We start from the raw sequence: 14455 nt of genomic DNA, 5'->3' as shown, positions 1-14455 counted from the left end.
TTCAGAAATAGCTATGAAAGTTGGACTGTGAAGAAAGCTGAGTGCCGAAGAATTGATGCTTTTGAACTGTGGTATTGGAGAAGACTTGAGAGTCCCTTGGACTGCGAGGAGATCCAGCCAGTCCATCCTAAAGGAGATCAAGTCCTGGGTGTTCTTCAGAAGGACTGATGCTAAAGCTGAAACTCCAGTATTTTGGCCACCTCATGCGAAGAGTTGACTCACTGGAAAAGACTGTGATGCTGGGAGGGATTGGGGGCAGGAGGAGAAGGGGACGACCAAGGATGAGATGGTTGAATGGCATCACCGGCTCAATGGACAAAAGTTTGGGTGAAGTTGGTGATGGACAGGGAGGCCTGGCGTGCTGCAATTCATAGGGTCACAAAGAGTCGGACGCAACTGAGCGACTGAACTGAATTGAACTGAAAGCAAAGCAATAGTTTTAGCCCAATGGCAGTAAACTTTTATTAGAAAGAGCAGTGTTTCAAAGAAATTATTGTTGACACTGTATTTTTAAGTAGATATTTACTTTGTTAGAAAACACCCAGGGATAGAAGTCATTCCCTGCCTGCTGCGTGTGTGCAGAAGGCCCTCTCCTGCTCGGGGAAGCAGGGTGCGCGGAGCGGCGGCCATCACTCACTTAGTCTGCAGGACAAGGTGGAGGGAGGCTGGGAGGGAGGCAGGGAAGGGTCCTGGTTCCTGTGTCACTGACGCAGTGACTGTCGACCAGTATAATTTCCACCTGAACCCTTCCTAAGAGACAGAGATTTAGTCTAAAAATGAAGGGTTTAGGTCATGCAGAGAATCTTTTAACTTGTACGTTTCACTTCATGTTGGAAGGTCAACAGAGCTCGCTTGACCCTGTAGCCCTTTCAGCCGTGGCTGACAGAGCAGGTGGTTTACTGGGGAGCGGGGGTGGGCTGGGGGAGAGGGTGTCAGGCTCTGAAGTGGGGGGCCCTTCTGGTGCCACGGCAACAGTGAGATCTTCAGCAAACTGGTCTTTCCCCTGAAGATCGTGGTTGTCAGCTGACGTGGGCAGAGAGGGGGCTGCCAGGGTAAGAGAGTCTAGGAGCTGTTTTTAAATGACTTGTCGACGTCAACTCCAGGCTTCGCGGCAGGATTTAAAAGAGCCTGCCATCAGCGTGGCTGGTCAGCGCCTGCACAGAGCATCTCGCAGGAGAGCATCACCTGTGTGCCCACAAATGCTCCAGCTTTAGAATGAAACGCCCTCTCCCCACCCCCAGGGCTGTCTTGCCATCATTACCGATGCAGGTGGGCTGGACGCCACTCCAGGTGCCGTCTGCCTGGCAGACTCTCCGGGACGACCCCACCAGGAGGAGGGGCGACTTGCACTGGAAGAAGACTTCGGATCTGTAGGTGAAGCTCTTGCCGCTGAGGCGCCCCTCGGCAGGGGTGCCGGGGTCCCCACAGAACACAGCTAGAGAAGACAAGCAGGAGGTCAGTGCACAGTCTGTGCCCCTGGGTCACGTTAGTCTATTCAACTTCTCTAACTGCTTTCCATTAAATCTTCCCATTAAGCCCCAGAAGGCTCAGTGGGTAAGGAATCAGCCTGCAATGCAGGAGACGCAGGTTCGATCCCTGGGTAGGGAATATCCCCTGGAGAAGGAAATGGCAACCCGTTCCAGTCTTCTTGCCTGGAGAAGCCCATGGACAGAGGATCCTAGAGGGCCATAGTCCAATGGGTCACAAAGCACATACACTTTAAATCCTTAGGAATCAGCGATGAAGAAAAGCACAGAATCTGCCCTTGGGCAGCGGGTCTCAAACGTGGAGTCTTTAACCTATTGCACCCTGGCTACGAGTCCCCCAGACTCTCCTCCTTAGACTACAGCCCGAGGTTTGTGTGCCATGGTCTGTGCTCCCGAGGACTTACGCAGGCACTGGGGGATCTCGCCTTTCCAGACCCCTCGGCCTTCGCAGGAGAGGATGGCGGGCTGGGAGAGCTGGAAGCCGTGGGCGCAGCTGTAGCTGATGCTGGCACCCCAGCGGAAGTCCGTTCCTTCCACCTTCCCGTCCTGGACCGGAGGAGGCTGGCCACACGTGACGGCTGTCAGAGAACAAACAGGATTCAACAGTCTAGAGTTTCCACCACAACACAATGCCCCAGTGTCATTGCAAATGACATCTACAAGGGGCCAAATTTTTTAGTCGCAAAATTACTGAGGAAGTGAGTAAATCAAAAGAATAAAACTTTACTCCAGTATTTCCTCATTAATTTAGATCAAGTCTACAAAAGCAAAGTCAAAACATTCCATACCATGAAAGTGGAGTAGACAACAGTCTCAGTGTGTATGAGACCAAGAAAGAAAGAATGCTGTTCCACTGATGTCTTTCTATGTGTGTCCGACTCGTTGTGACCCCATGGACTGCAGCCCCCCGGGCTCCTCTGTCCATGGGGATTCTCCAGGCAAGAATCCTAGAGTGGGTTGCCACGCCCTTACCAGAGGCAAATCCAGTCATAATGTGGTCCTATGATGTCAGTACAAATGTTTGAGTTTATATACACAGATGGTAAGAATTTCTCTAACTGTACTTTTTTCATTATATAAACGTAGCATATAGTGCCTGGAAAATCCCATGGACGGAGGAGCCTGGTAGGCTCCATGGGGTCGCTAGGAGTCGGACATGACTGAGCGACTTCATTTTCATGCATTGAAGAAGGAAATGGCAACCCACTCCAGTGTTCTTGCCTGGAGAATCCCAGGGATGGGGGAGCCTGGTGGGCTGCCGTCTATGGGGTCGCACGAGTCGGACACGACTGAAGCGACTTAGCAGCAGCAGTAGCAGCAGCAGCATATAGTTTCCAAAAGACATACACAGGCTGCTGATGCACTTGCTGAAGAACTGAGCACTAACACTTGGGTGGTTGGCAAGACCCTGTAGGAAACCACTTTGCCAGGGTCCTGTCACATCCAGGGGCTTCGAGGGAGAGCACTCTTCCCAGGAGTGACTTGCCCACTGGTGCTGGTGTCTGCCTGGCCCACTCCAGCCATTATTCTGTGACGCCTGGTCTAAGAGCTCCCTGAAGACCCAAGAGCTCCGAGACTTCACACTGGAGGAGGTTTGCCTCTGACAGTCTGGGCACGGAAGGCGATGGGAGAGGAGACTTAGCTGTATTTCCTCACCTGCACTTTCTCACGGGTGCTCACACTTTCTCACGTGAGAAAGACACACAGACACAACCACACGTGCACATCCGGAGGCTGGAAACGGGCCCTCCTCTTGCCATTCACCTTCTCTCCATCTATCCACTTATTCAACAAAGATTTCTGCAGAACCCCTAAGTGAAGACGGGGAACAGTCTATAGACAGGTCGACACCAGGTGACAAGGCCCCCAGGTGGGAACAGTGATGAGTGACGTGGCTCCAGGGAGGAGTGGACAGGGTGGCCAGCGGGAGGAGAGAGAGGTCTCCTCCGTGAGGGCCTGGCTGGCTGTGGAAGGCTTGTTAATCCAACAGACACTAACCAGAGGGACCAGATCGACACAAATGTATCTGAAGCCCAGAGATCAGACGTTCTAGGGATAAGCACCACGGACACACTCACTGGACTAGAATGCTCCCACCAGGACAGCGTGAGCTGCGTTAAACACCCTCTTAGCACCTGCCACAGAGCTGCACGGCAATAATAACTGCAGCTGGAAAGAAGGACACGAGACAGGGCTCCTCACCCTCTGATGGGAGGAAACCAGGATGTGCTCAAACCGCCCAGGCCAGAAGGGGGTAAACGGCCCTCGGGATGGGGCCTCCTCTGACCTCACAAGACTCGACAGGATGCACCTTCCTCCTGAGGTTTCCTGCTACTCCAGCTCTCAGCTCTCCCCCGTCCCTCGTCTAACGACGATAAGGCGCCCCTTTCTCCTGTGTGGTCACTGCCGGCCTCCATGCCCTCTCCTGCCCCTGCCCCTCCCGCCCAGCCGAGAAGGCCTGCAGCTCCCTCTGGAGCTGGTGGAGATGCTCACCCTGCAGATCAGCCCTGCATCAGCGGTCCGCCAGCCCCCCTACTTCCTCCAGACCCCTTCCTCCTGCTTGCTCTCTCCCTGGAAAGTCCACCGGCCAAGTCGGAAACCTCCCTGTACTCCCTCCTCATGGTGGGGCTTCCTTAGTCTCAGCGACCAAGGCCCACCAGGCATCTGGACACTGGCAGGCTCTGCCACTGTTCTGCCCTATCTGATGATGGGCTCTGACCCACCTCTCCAACCCCGTGATGACGGCCACAGACTCAACACAGCCACGCACACCGAGACAGCAGAGCTGGGTTCACAGCACAGGCTCCAGAGTTGTCCCTGAAGCCCGATGTCTCCAAGACACCACCTGCGACCTTGAGAATTTACTGCAGCTCTCTGTGAGTCAGTCTCCAGGCTGTAAAACCAAGATTAAGGTAGTAAGAAAGGAAGTGACTTAATATTTGCGAATGAGTTTACAGGAATGCTGAGCACATAGAAGGTCTACACGGATGCTTGCAAACTGATGTAAAATGTTAACTCAATAAAGACTCTCCACATGTGAGTGACGCACAAGGGAAGCCCCGAGACTCGCCTTTGCAGGTCGGTTTGCTGTGATTCCAGGTACTGTCCTTGGTGCAGCGGATGGTGGGGGGCGTGGCAGGCTCCATGGTGTAGCCAGGGTTGCACTGGTAGCTGACAGTCTTGTTGAAGGTGAAATCTGTCCCGAACTGGATGCCGTTAGCCAGGGTCCCTGGGTCTCCACAGCTGATGACTAATTAGCAGAAAACAGACAAATGGAGAGACACAGTATCATCACGGGATGACTTATTCCTGGTGGCTGCTTGACTCTCCTTAAGCTGCTTTTCAGAGCGATGACGCCTTGGCTGAGCACAGCAATACCAGCCTATCTCCAGGGACAGTTTTGCTGGCTGGCAGTCAGGAGGCTGCATGTTTGGAACCACTTATTTCTACTCCACTGATAACTGTCTGTGAGGATGACAGCGGTCATCTGTGCTCTGTCCTTAACTAGATGTCGTGAGGGGTCACCCCACAAAGTCAAGGACAGAGAGACAGGCTGAGATCAGAGAACCAGGCTTCTGCACCATTTCCCTTCAGACCAACTGGTCTACAGAGAGGAGGAACCTTGCCTTTTCTGAACTCAGTTTTGTAATATCCAACCCAACCAACCAGGCAAAGCATTTTTAACCATATAAATAAGAAAGTGAAGAAAAATCTAAAAGTGCTTAGAAAGTGGTCATATTATCAAACATACATATGATATAATCCTTTTTTCCCTAAGGATTAAACAATACAGCCCTCTGTAAAATCAACTCCTTTTTCTCAGTCAAGTACGAGTCGCTGTGGGGACCTGGATTTGGCCAGGACGGTGGCCACTCACGTGTGCAGTCGGGGGCCGTGCCAGTCCAGGTCCCGTTGGCGGTGCAGTGGCGAGTGGTCAGCCCTGAGGTCCTGTAGCCGTCCCAGCAGGCGTAGACCACCGAGCTGGAGAACACCACGCCATCGCTGCTGATGATCTTGCCGTGGGTGGGCGTCCCCGGGTTCCCACAGGACACAGCTGTGGCGAGACAGAACAGCAGGGGAGACCCGTTACCACGTGATAAGCTCGAGAGGTCGAGGGCCATCTGCATAACAGACTGCTCATTTATTTAAAAAGTCATCGGAAGGACACTGTGGTCCTCCCCCCACCCCCACATCCTCTGCCTGCCTTTCGTCTGTAGAGAAACTGTAGCCAAACAATGAGTTTAATCAGAGAAGTGAGAAAATGCCGAACCGAAGAAAGCAGTCCAGCAAGACAAAATAAAGACAGTTCAGTCATTAAGTCAAGGACCTTTAATAGTTCCTCCTCCAGGGCCATAGATAAAACTGGGAGCCTGTCCCGTGAGCTCTTTTGCAGAAACAGAAACCCCTACCAGGTGGAGAAGTTAATGCATGACGACCAGGCTGTAGCCACGACACAGGCTGCCACAGTCTGAGGACTGGCCTCCAGGAGACGGGAGCAAACCGATCCTGGAACTGAAGACTGACTGCACTTAGACAGCCGAACGGCGCTGGTGAGACCACTGCTGGCCCACCTGCAGATGCCTGTCAGAGCTGTCTGTGCTGTTTCTGCAGGTAGCGCCCTGCTCCCGTCTATGAAAGCTCTGTATTTGTGCTCAGTCCTGTCTGACTCTGCGACCCCATGGACTGTAGCCTGCCAGGCTGTCTCTGTCCAAGGGACTTTCCAGGCGAAAATACTGTAGTGGACTGCGATTCCCTGCCCCAGGGGATCTTCTCCACCCAAGGACAGAACCTGAGTCTCTTTCGCCTCCTGCACTGGCAGGCCGTTCTTTAACACTAGTGCCACTGGCTTAGAATGGCCGCAACTTAATCTCTCCAAATGTCATCACACACAGGAACGAAGACCAGCTGGGATGGGCAGTGAGGCAGGTCTGCCCTCGGAGTATGCCATGTGTGTTCTTTCCTTAGCAAACAGGGAAGCTCAGCAGCTTCTGGGTGTGTATCAATGTGATGATCTCAGTCCTTTACGGGTTTTTTGTCTTTTTTCATTGAACCTATTTACCATAAAGATGGTTATTTTTCCTCCTTAATTCTCCCACAATAATGCACAATAGACAGACATACAAAGAATGTAAATTCTCATGCCAGCAATGTATCATGAGTCCCTTTTCTGAGAATGATCAAAATATTTGAAATACTCTGGCCTATTTAGTTGTTCCGCTTTCAAACTTAGCCTGTGAACAAAGACACATTCTTCTTAAAAACATGGAAGAAAGCAGATTGCAAACTAAAAGTCAGTATAATAGAAGTTGATGAATTCTCTATCATATAATGTTAAAAAATGCACATAACTCTCAGGTCGGACTAGATCTTGTTTGACAAAAAGTATACTTGTTGGTGATTTTATGCCTGTGCCTATGCTTCCTTGGTAGCTCAGACAGTAAAGGATCCGCTTGTAATGTTTAGATCCCTGGGTTGGGAAAACTCTCTAGAGAAGGAAATGGCAGTCCACTACAGTATTCTTGCCTGGAGAATCCCATGGACAGAGGAACCTAGCAGGCTACACAGTTCCTTGGGTCACAAAGAGTCGGACACAACTGAGCAATTAACACTTTAACTTTTCTACGTCAGCTATAACTAATCAGTTACAACCTTCTTCCCTGATGAGTTTGGGTTTGGACTTACAATCCCTTCTAACCCAGATCATGCAGTGGTTTCTTGGTTGACATCTGAGATGAGATATATTTACTAGTCCTGAGGCAGACGATACCTAACATCCTCTAAAGCTCCAAGTCCTTTGACGGCTGTGACATAAATTAAAATTTCACTTAGCAAAAGTCCAAGCCTATTCGAGAACATTACTCCAGTCCACAGACATTGGTCCATTGCTTCCTACGCCCTTACTGTTCATGAGTATGGGTGCAAACCTGACCCAGCAAAGAATCGCATCGATCCAACTTGTAACGAAAGAGACTTGTGTCACTATTCCAGTCATATCCGGAATATTAAAATCTATGCAGCAGTTTTCAAAAGTGACCTGTGAAAGACTAGTGCTGAAATAAAGCAGGTGACTGTTGAAACATACCCAACTTAATTTACAGACAAATGTATTGTCAGTAAAGGAAAGTCCATCATAATAATGACACCCTGATGTTTATAAAGTCCCCTCTAATATTGTATTTGATACAGTCAAATTCATGGTTAACTTTTTTTTTCCTGACAGGGATGCTTTCATTGATGATCCTGCCTATGAAAGTGTAGATTAGAAACAGGGTCAGCATATCTGTTTTTATATCAAGGTCCTGAGGTTTCAAGGCATACAAAGACTGACACTTAGGCAAAACGAGAGATTACATTTTAAGGATGCTAGAAAACAAGATATTTTGAAAATTAAAAGTTAAAATTCCTTTTTAAATGCATCTTTTTAAAAGTACATTTAGTTAATGTGCCTCCTTTTGGTAAAAGATCATTGTCTTTTACTCAATTTGTAATAAGGTAGCCTCATACTTATTCCAAATACACATTATTGTTTACTGGTATCAATATTGCTCACTTAGCATGCTGTATTAGGATGATTGCTGTTAAACTGAGCTAGTCGTAGGTTTGAATCTCTGCTCATACAAGTTAAATCAATGTGAGTGATCAATTCAAGTTCTCAACGTGTAGTGTCTTCACTATAAAATCAATAAAATAATTGCTCCCTGCTGTCAGATCACACATGTGTGTGCATGCGCAGTCTCGTCTGACTCTTGTGACCTCATGGACCGCAGCCCGCCAGGCTCCTCTGTCCGTGGGGATTCTTCAGGCAAGAATACTGGAGTGGGTTGCCATTTCCTCCTCTAGGAGATCTTCCCAACCCAGGGACTGAAACCACGTATCCTGCGTCTCCTGCATTGGCAGGTGGGTTCTTTACCACTGAGCCACCTGGGAGGCCATACTAAGTGTGAAATGCCACCGTCGTGTATAGACACAGTCATACTGGTGTTTTCCTTTTCATTATCATCACTTTAATCACATGTCCATTACATGAATAGAGGTCAACTTTATCATAATCTCCTGGGAAAGAGGATTAGGAGTTACCCCAAAGATGCAGTTACATTTACACAACTTGGTAAGATATAGCCATTTGAAAAGTGAAGTCAGTGAGCCTGTGATTCAAAGATTAGATCTTAACAAAACAAAACATGATTTAAAGTGATAAAAATAGTTATCAGAAGTTTAAGGTTTTTGATGCTTAAGAATTTTTCAAATATTTTTCTTATAATTCATGAACCTGTTTTTAAAATTTATTGAAATATCCCATCAGGATCTAATATATTTTTTAATGAGATTCAGAGAAGTTAAATTTATTAGGAATTGCATGACCTTGGTCAAGGGATTGAGTACATAGGTCACGGCTAACCTTTGTGGCAATGAAAAGTTGCTGATAACCCCATTTCTACAGAAAATAATGTGTGCCCCAAAGATTAGGACCTATGATAGCAAGAACAAACAGAAAGCAATAGATTCTCCAGTTTTAAGAGTTGTAAGTGTGTGTGCAGGAGTGGGAAGAGATTAGTCATATATTCCTAGACATCATTTCTGGCTTTTCTGAGTGTAATTGAACTCTCACTCACACAACTTCCCATGATTTCTGTACTGCAGTTAACTGCAATTAATGCACTTGTGCTTAGTCACTCAGCAGTGTCCTACTCTGTGCCGTCGACTGTAGCCCGCCACGCTCTTCTGTCCATGGGGATTCTCCAGGCAAGGATACTAGAGTGGGTTGCCATACCCTCTTCCAGGTACAAGGCAATTGGAAATAACCAATTTTGTGGAGCATTGCATATTTGAGAAATATTTTCAGCATTGAAACATTTTAGTAACTTCTTTTTGTACACAGATTTTAAGGGAAAAGTTTAAAAAGATTTTATAGGAACCCTCTGAATTTCTGAATTTGTCACTAAGTTACATCCGACTCCTTGCAACTCCATGGACTGTAGCATGCCAGACCCTCACCATGTCCTGAAGTTCGCTCAAACTTATGTCCTTTGAGTCAGTGATGACACCATTTTGATAAACTAAATGCTATTTAAAAAGCACTTTGCATAGTCTGGGATAAGTACATCATGAATTGAAATCCAGTTAAGCTCTCCTAATCAAATAAATGAATTCATTTATGTTTTGTTGGGAAAGAACTCATAGTGTGGTACCCCAGCAACAAAGAGAGATTTTTACGGAAAACATGACTTCCTCTCAACTCCTTTAGTTTTCTCACTGTTTAAATTTGCCAGAGGGACTTCCCTTGTGGTCCAGTGGCTAAGACTCCATGATCCCAAAGCAAGGGACCCAGGTTTGATCCCTGGTCAGGGAACTAGATCCCACATGATGGAACCAAGACCCCATACAGTCAAATAGGTTAATTAATTTTTTTTTAAGTACAAGAAATTAAGACCAGGGCGCTGACAGACTGGAAATAACATGTGAATGAAATGACGTCCAGCAGCAGGGAGCCCCTGTCAGGACCTGCCCTGCTCATAGCACCTTCACCTGCCATAACACCCTGAGCACCACACAGAGACGGCCATCGGGAGAAGACTTCCTGATGATTCTCTTATGTTTGGGGGGGGGGGGGGGCGGTAAACAGGCTAATTGTAGAAACAGCATGACCTGTTAAGATGTTGCAGAACGTCGCTGGTCATTTCAGAGTGAGCTACCTGGTTTCCACCTGCAGCTCTGACTCTCAGGCTGGGACCCACTCACCCTCGCACACGGGCTGCAGTCCTGACCAGGACCCGTTGAGCAGACACGTCCGCTCGGCCGAGCCCTGCAGCTGGTAGCCCATTTCACAAGAGAAGCGCAGGAGGCTCTTGGCCTTCAACTCCTCTCCAAGCCGAGACCCATGGGCTGGAGTCCCCGGATCACCGCAAAATCCAGGGTTATTTCCTGCAGAACACAAACACACTTGGCAATAGACGATGCTGTTTAAAAGAGAGTTGTTATATTTAAAGAGAATAAAACTTTATGTAAATGTGTATCAAACATGATCACAGTCATAGCATTCCGGAAATCCTGTAAGAAAGATTTTCTTTATGATAGCACAAAAGTAGAAGACTCTTAAGAAATTGTTTCCATGTAATTAAATCAAAATAGTTTATTACAATATGGTAGTGACAATAATTGATATTCTTTGGAAGAAACAAAACGCTGGGGACAGTGAGTGCAGGAATTGCTCACTGGAGATGCTGGTGAGGACGCCCACAAGGAGATGGGGGAAGGTGTGTTGGGAATAAAAGAATCAAGTAAGAGGTGTGATCCACTGAGTTATTATGAAACATTCATGGAAGAATTAAGATGATTTCTTTTCCAAACAGGACCGATGTGATTGTTGATGGTGGAGATGGGAAAGACATGTAAGAACTGAGAGGAAGCAGGAGAGAAAAGGGAGGCCCAGCTGAGTCAAGGCGAGCAGGCTTCCTAGTCAGGGGTGGGAGGCTCCCGGGGCTCCAGCAGGAGAAACCGTGCTGGGACAGGCATTCATTCAAAGAGAAGAAGCTGCAGACGCCGGCGATGTGTGCCAGGGGTGTGCTCAGCTGGAATGGGTTAGTAACCACTTTGGAGACGGGTGCCGCCAGTCTGTGTCCGCGCGGTGGACGACTGCCCGCGCCAGCCCACCTGTGCAGTGGGGCAGGGCTCCGCTCCAGTGACTGTCCTCCTGGCAGGCTCTGCTGCTGTCGCCCACGAGACTGCGGCTCCCTCGGCACGAGTAGTGGACCACGGCCCCATACGTGAACAGGTCTCCTGTGAGTATGGCGTCGGCAGGGACGCCCGGGTGTCCACATGATATCACTTAAGAAGAAGAGAAAATAATCAATAAGCACATTGTTCCTGTTATGCTGCGCTGTGTTGGTCACTGTACTTCAGAGACTCAAATGGTCACCATCTATTAACAAAAACACATCCCAGGTACCCTGTGGATGAGGAGCATCAACTTCCAGACAACCCTCCCTCACACATTACTGAAGACCAGGAAAGGGTCCGTCAGAGAAGCTTTTTGTTCGTTTTTTTTTTTTTTTTTTTTAAGGTAGCTTTACTGAAGGTAGAAATTGACATTGAAGTTTTCAAAAAGAAAGTCATCTACCTAAGTTTTTCCATCTTCCCTTAATTGTATCCTAAGTAAGCAGTGTTCAGAAAAATGGTAGAGACTACCACAGATCCGCAAAGCTATCCCCAGTATTTCTTCAGTTAGTATGCTTTGCATGGGGACAAAACTCAGTCAAATCTCCCTCTTCCAGACTACACATCTAGAGAGACCATTCTAACAATTTTTCCTTGAATACATGGCAATCTAAAATGTCTTTTTTTTAGTATTTTAAAATTGGATCTAGGTGCTTTATAATATTATGTTAGTTTCTGCTGTGCAACAAAGTGAATCAGCTATGTATACATATATCCTCTATTAATTTTTTAAATAGAGGATAAAATGTTTAAGTTAAAAAATAATAAATTACTGATTTATTTTTTCCTCAAGTATTCCATTTATTTCTTTATACCAAATGAGGCCAATCATCTGATCATTATTCCTCAAAAAGGAAAATTCTAGAATCCAGATTACAACAGGATGGTAAAGACTTCTATCTCTCTTTTTGTAAAGTGCAAAATTTTTATGGTTAACCACTAAAAAAAACAAGTATACCATGTTCAAACAACTAACTGGACTGAGGGTGCCAGAAATGATCCAAAGGGAGCTGATTTTACATCCAAGAGAGATTGCATTTGGTCATCGGCAACCACAGAGCGACACCAACCAGAGAGGCAGGTTTCAGAAAGGCCCCAGTGCCCCCTGAGTCACATTCGCCCTCCCCTGACACTCTCTCATCCTGACATCCACTCATCGGAGAACAGGAGTTTATCTAGAGTCCTAAAAAGAAGCTAACTAGAGCAGAATCAGTGACATGGTTGGTGAATGATCAGTTCCAAATAAATAAAAAAAATCGGCACAAATAGAGATGGAAGCTAGCCTAGCCACTGCAGAGCCTGTGAAAACAAAGCACTCCTCTGAGAGCCCTGTTCCCAAGTCCCGGCAACTCCAGCGGCTCAGGACAGCAGAGGCAGGAACTCACCACCTGGGAAAACGGTATCAGTGAAAAGCTGGTTCCTGGAGGTCTGGGGCACAGGGGCATCATCACAACCACTAATGGAAGTCTCGGGGAGCCCGGGGAAGAGGCTAGGTATATCTTTAGGGAGAAAATAAAATTAATTTCTCTGAAAAGGTCCCATGTGTGAAGGCACGGAAAACCAGAACACACAACGTATGCTGAGAACTGTAACACGTTCATAGATGTGGGTGTTTTTGGTCATATAAGCTTGTACATTTGTTTTTGAAAGGCATCGCTCTCTTTCTCCATAGGAATTAACTGTATTGTTACACTTAGAATTTGATACAGGTTTCTAGGCAGATTCAAAGGGCTTTGAGGGACCTTGACTTGCAGGAAAAGTCTCTGGCACCAGTCCATTCTGCAAATGTACAGAAAACGCTGTAATCATGAGGGCTAAAATGGACTATCACATTTTTTCAGTATTTCAATTCATAATATAATTGTCATTTCCCATTTCCTCTATGCACACAAAATGAATACTAAAAAGATTTTGATTCTAAGAATTGTTTTATTTCTGATTGATTTTTAAAGGACCAAGGAGGGTGACTCCCTTTCCTTCATTTTCAGACTGTTTAAACAAGACACAAGATGGTTCTCTTTGAACTCAAGGATAGTAGCTATTTCAAGGGAAAGAAAGTAATAATGTAGCTAGTGGGTGAAAAAGAAAACGGCCCTTGCTCATCTGCATACTGTTAATAACGTTTTCTGGGAAGCCAGAGCTGTGACCTGTAATTCTGTCTGCCCGGAGGAGCACCCTGCTCCTCCTCTTGGTTAAACCTAAGGGTCAGGAGGAAGGGCCAACCAGGGTGCCATCTTCTTTATCAGGCTCTCACTGGACTGTCCCGGAAGTGCTGATGAGACAAATGAGGCCCCCAGAGTGCTCCATGCTTCCAGCCACAGACACTGGTCCATAGACGGAGACTCCATACTATAGCCGTTTGCAGTATCTCTGAACCTGGGTCCCCAGGGAGGCAGCGTGTTGCGAGAGGCACAGTCTGGAGGCTGCTGGCACCTGGGTGAACCAGACGATCTGCCCACCTGCCTGGCTGAAGCAGGAAACGAGCACTGACGAGTGGATACAGGGACAGCAGGGTCCAGGCAGAGCTGACCGAGTCCCTTGCCCTCTGGGACCAGTGTGTGAACGGCCTGCACCCCGTGCCTTTCTTCCCTGAAAGTAGTTTGAGTTGTATTTGGTGATTTCTTCAAAGATATCATAAAAACTAATGCAATTTATAATGGGATCAGGTAGAATAAAAAATCAATACCTTTTTGAATACTTAAAAAGACAAAACACATGTGTTGGCAGTGTCCTTGCAGGGCTCTGCGGCATGAGAGCCCAGGTGACCCCCACTCACGCAGACACTTGGGCAGAGAGCGATCCCACAGGCCGTTCGCCATGCAGGTGAGGGCGGAAGATCCCAGCAGGTAGAAGCCCCTCTTGCACCGATACTGATACACGACGCTCCATGCTCAAAACCCCCGGGGAGGCTCTGGTGCAGGTGCCTGACACGTTTCCCACCAAGCCTGGGTCGGAGCAGTTCACCACCGCAGAGGGAAGCACATGACACACAGTTTACACGCAGCTCTAGTCACAGCCCTGGAGGGGAGGATGGCAGCCCACTCCAGTGTCCTCAGCTGGGGAATCCCAGGGGGACAGAGGAGGCCGGTGGGCTGCAGTGCAGGGGGTCACAAAGAGTTGGACACAACTGAGAAACTAAATAACAACACTTATAAATGAGACATACTGCAGAGAAAGTGAACTTTTGGGAAGTTTGTAAGATGACTGTAGGGGAAGGAGCTAGAGAAGGCGAGGTTCGGAAGAAGGAGACCGGC

The 14455-nt window shown here is 47.6% G+C and overlaps 1 protein-coding gene across 1 annotated transcript; it reads right to left on the bottom strand.

Moving 5' to 3' along the window:
* Positions 1–434: 434 nt before the first annotated feature.
* On the bottom strand, positions 435–14020 carry LOC138430796 (CUB and sushi domain-containing protein 1-like). The gene is made up of 8 exons (XM_069572820.1): positions 13978–14020; positions 11139–11312; positions 10227–10409; positions 5365–5541; positions 4558–4737; positions 1892–2065; positions 1262–1435; positions 435–1185 (listed from the first exon to the last, which is right to left on the bottom strand). The coding sequence occupies exons 1-8, from the start codon at positions 14018–14020 to the stop codon at positions 1148–1150; spliced, it is 1143 nt and encodes a 380-aa protein (XP_069428921.1). The 3' UTR covers positions 435–1147.
* Between the last annotated feature and the right edge of the window lie 435 nt (positions 14021–14455).

This window comes from Ovis canadensis, chromosome 26 (genome assembly GCF_042477335.2).
Source record: "Ovis canadensis isolate MfBH-ARS-UI-01 breed Bighorn chromosome 26, ARS-UI_OviCan_v2, whole genome shotgun sequence".
Taxonomy (NCBI): Eukaryota; Metazoa; Chordata; class Mammalia; order Artiodactyla; family Bovidae; genus Ovis; species Ovis canadensis.
This window is presented reverse-complemented; position numbering and strand designations above follow the sequence as displayed.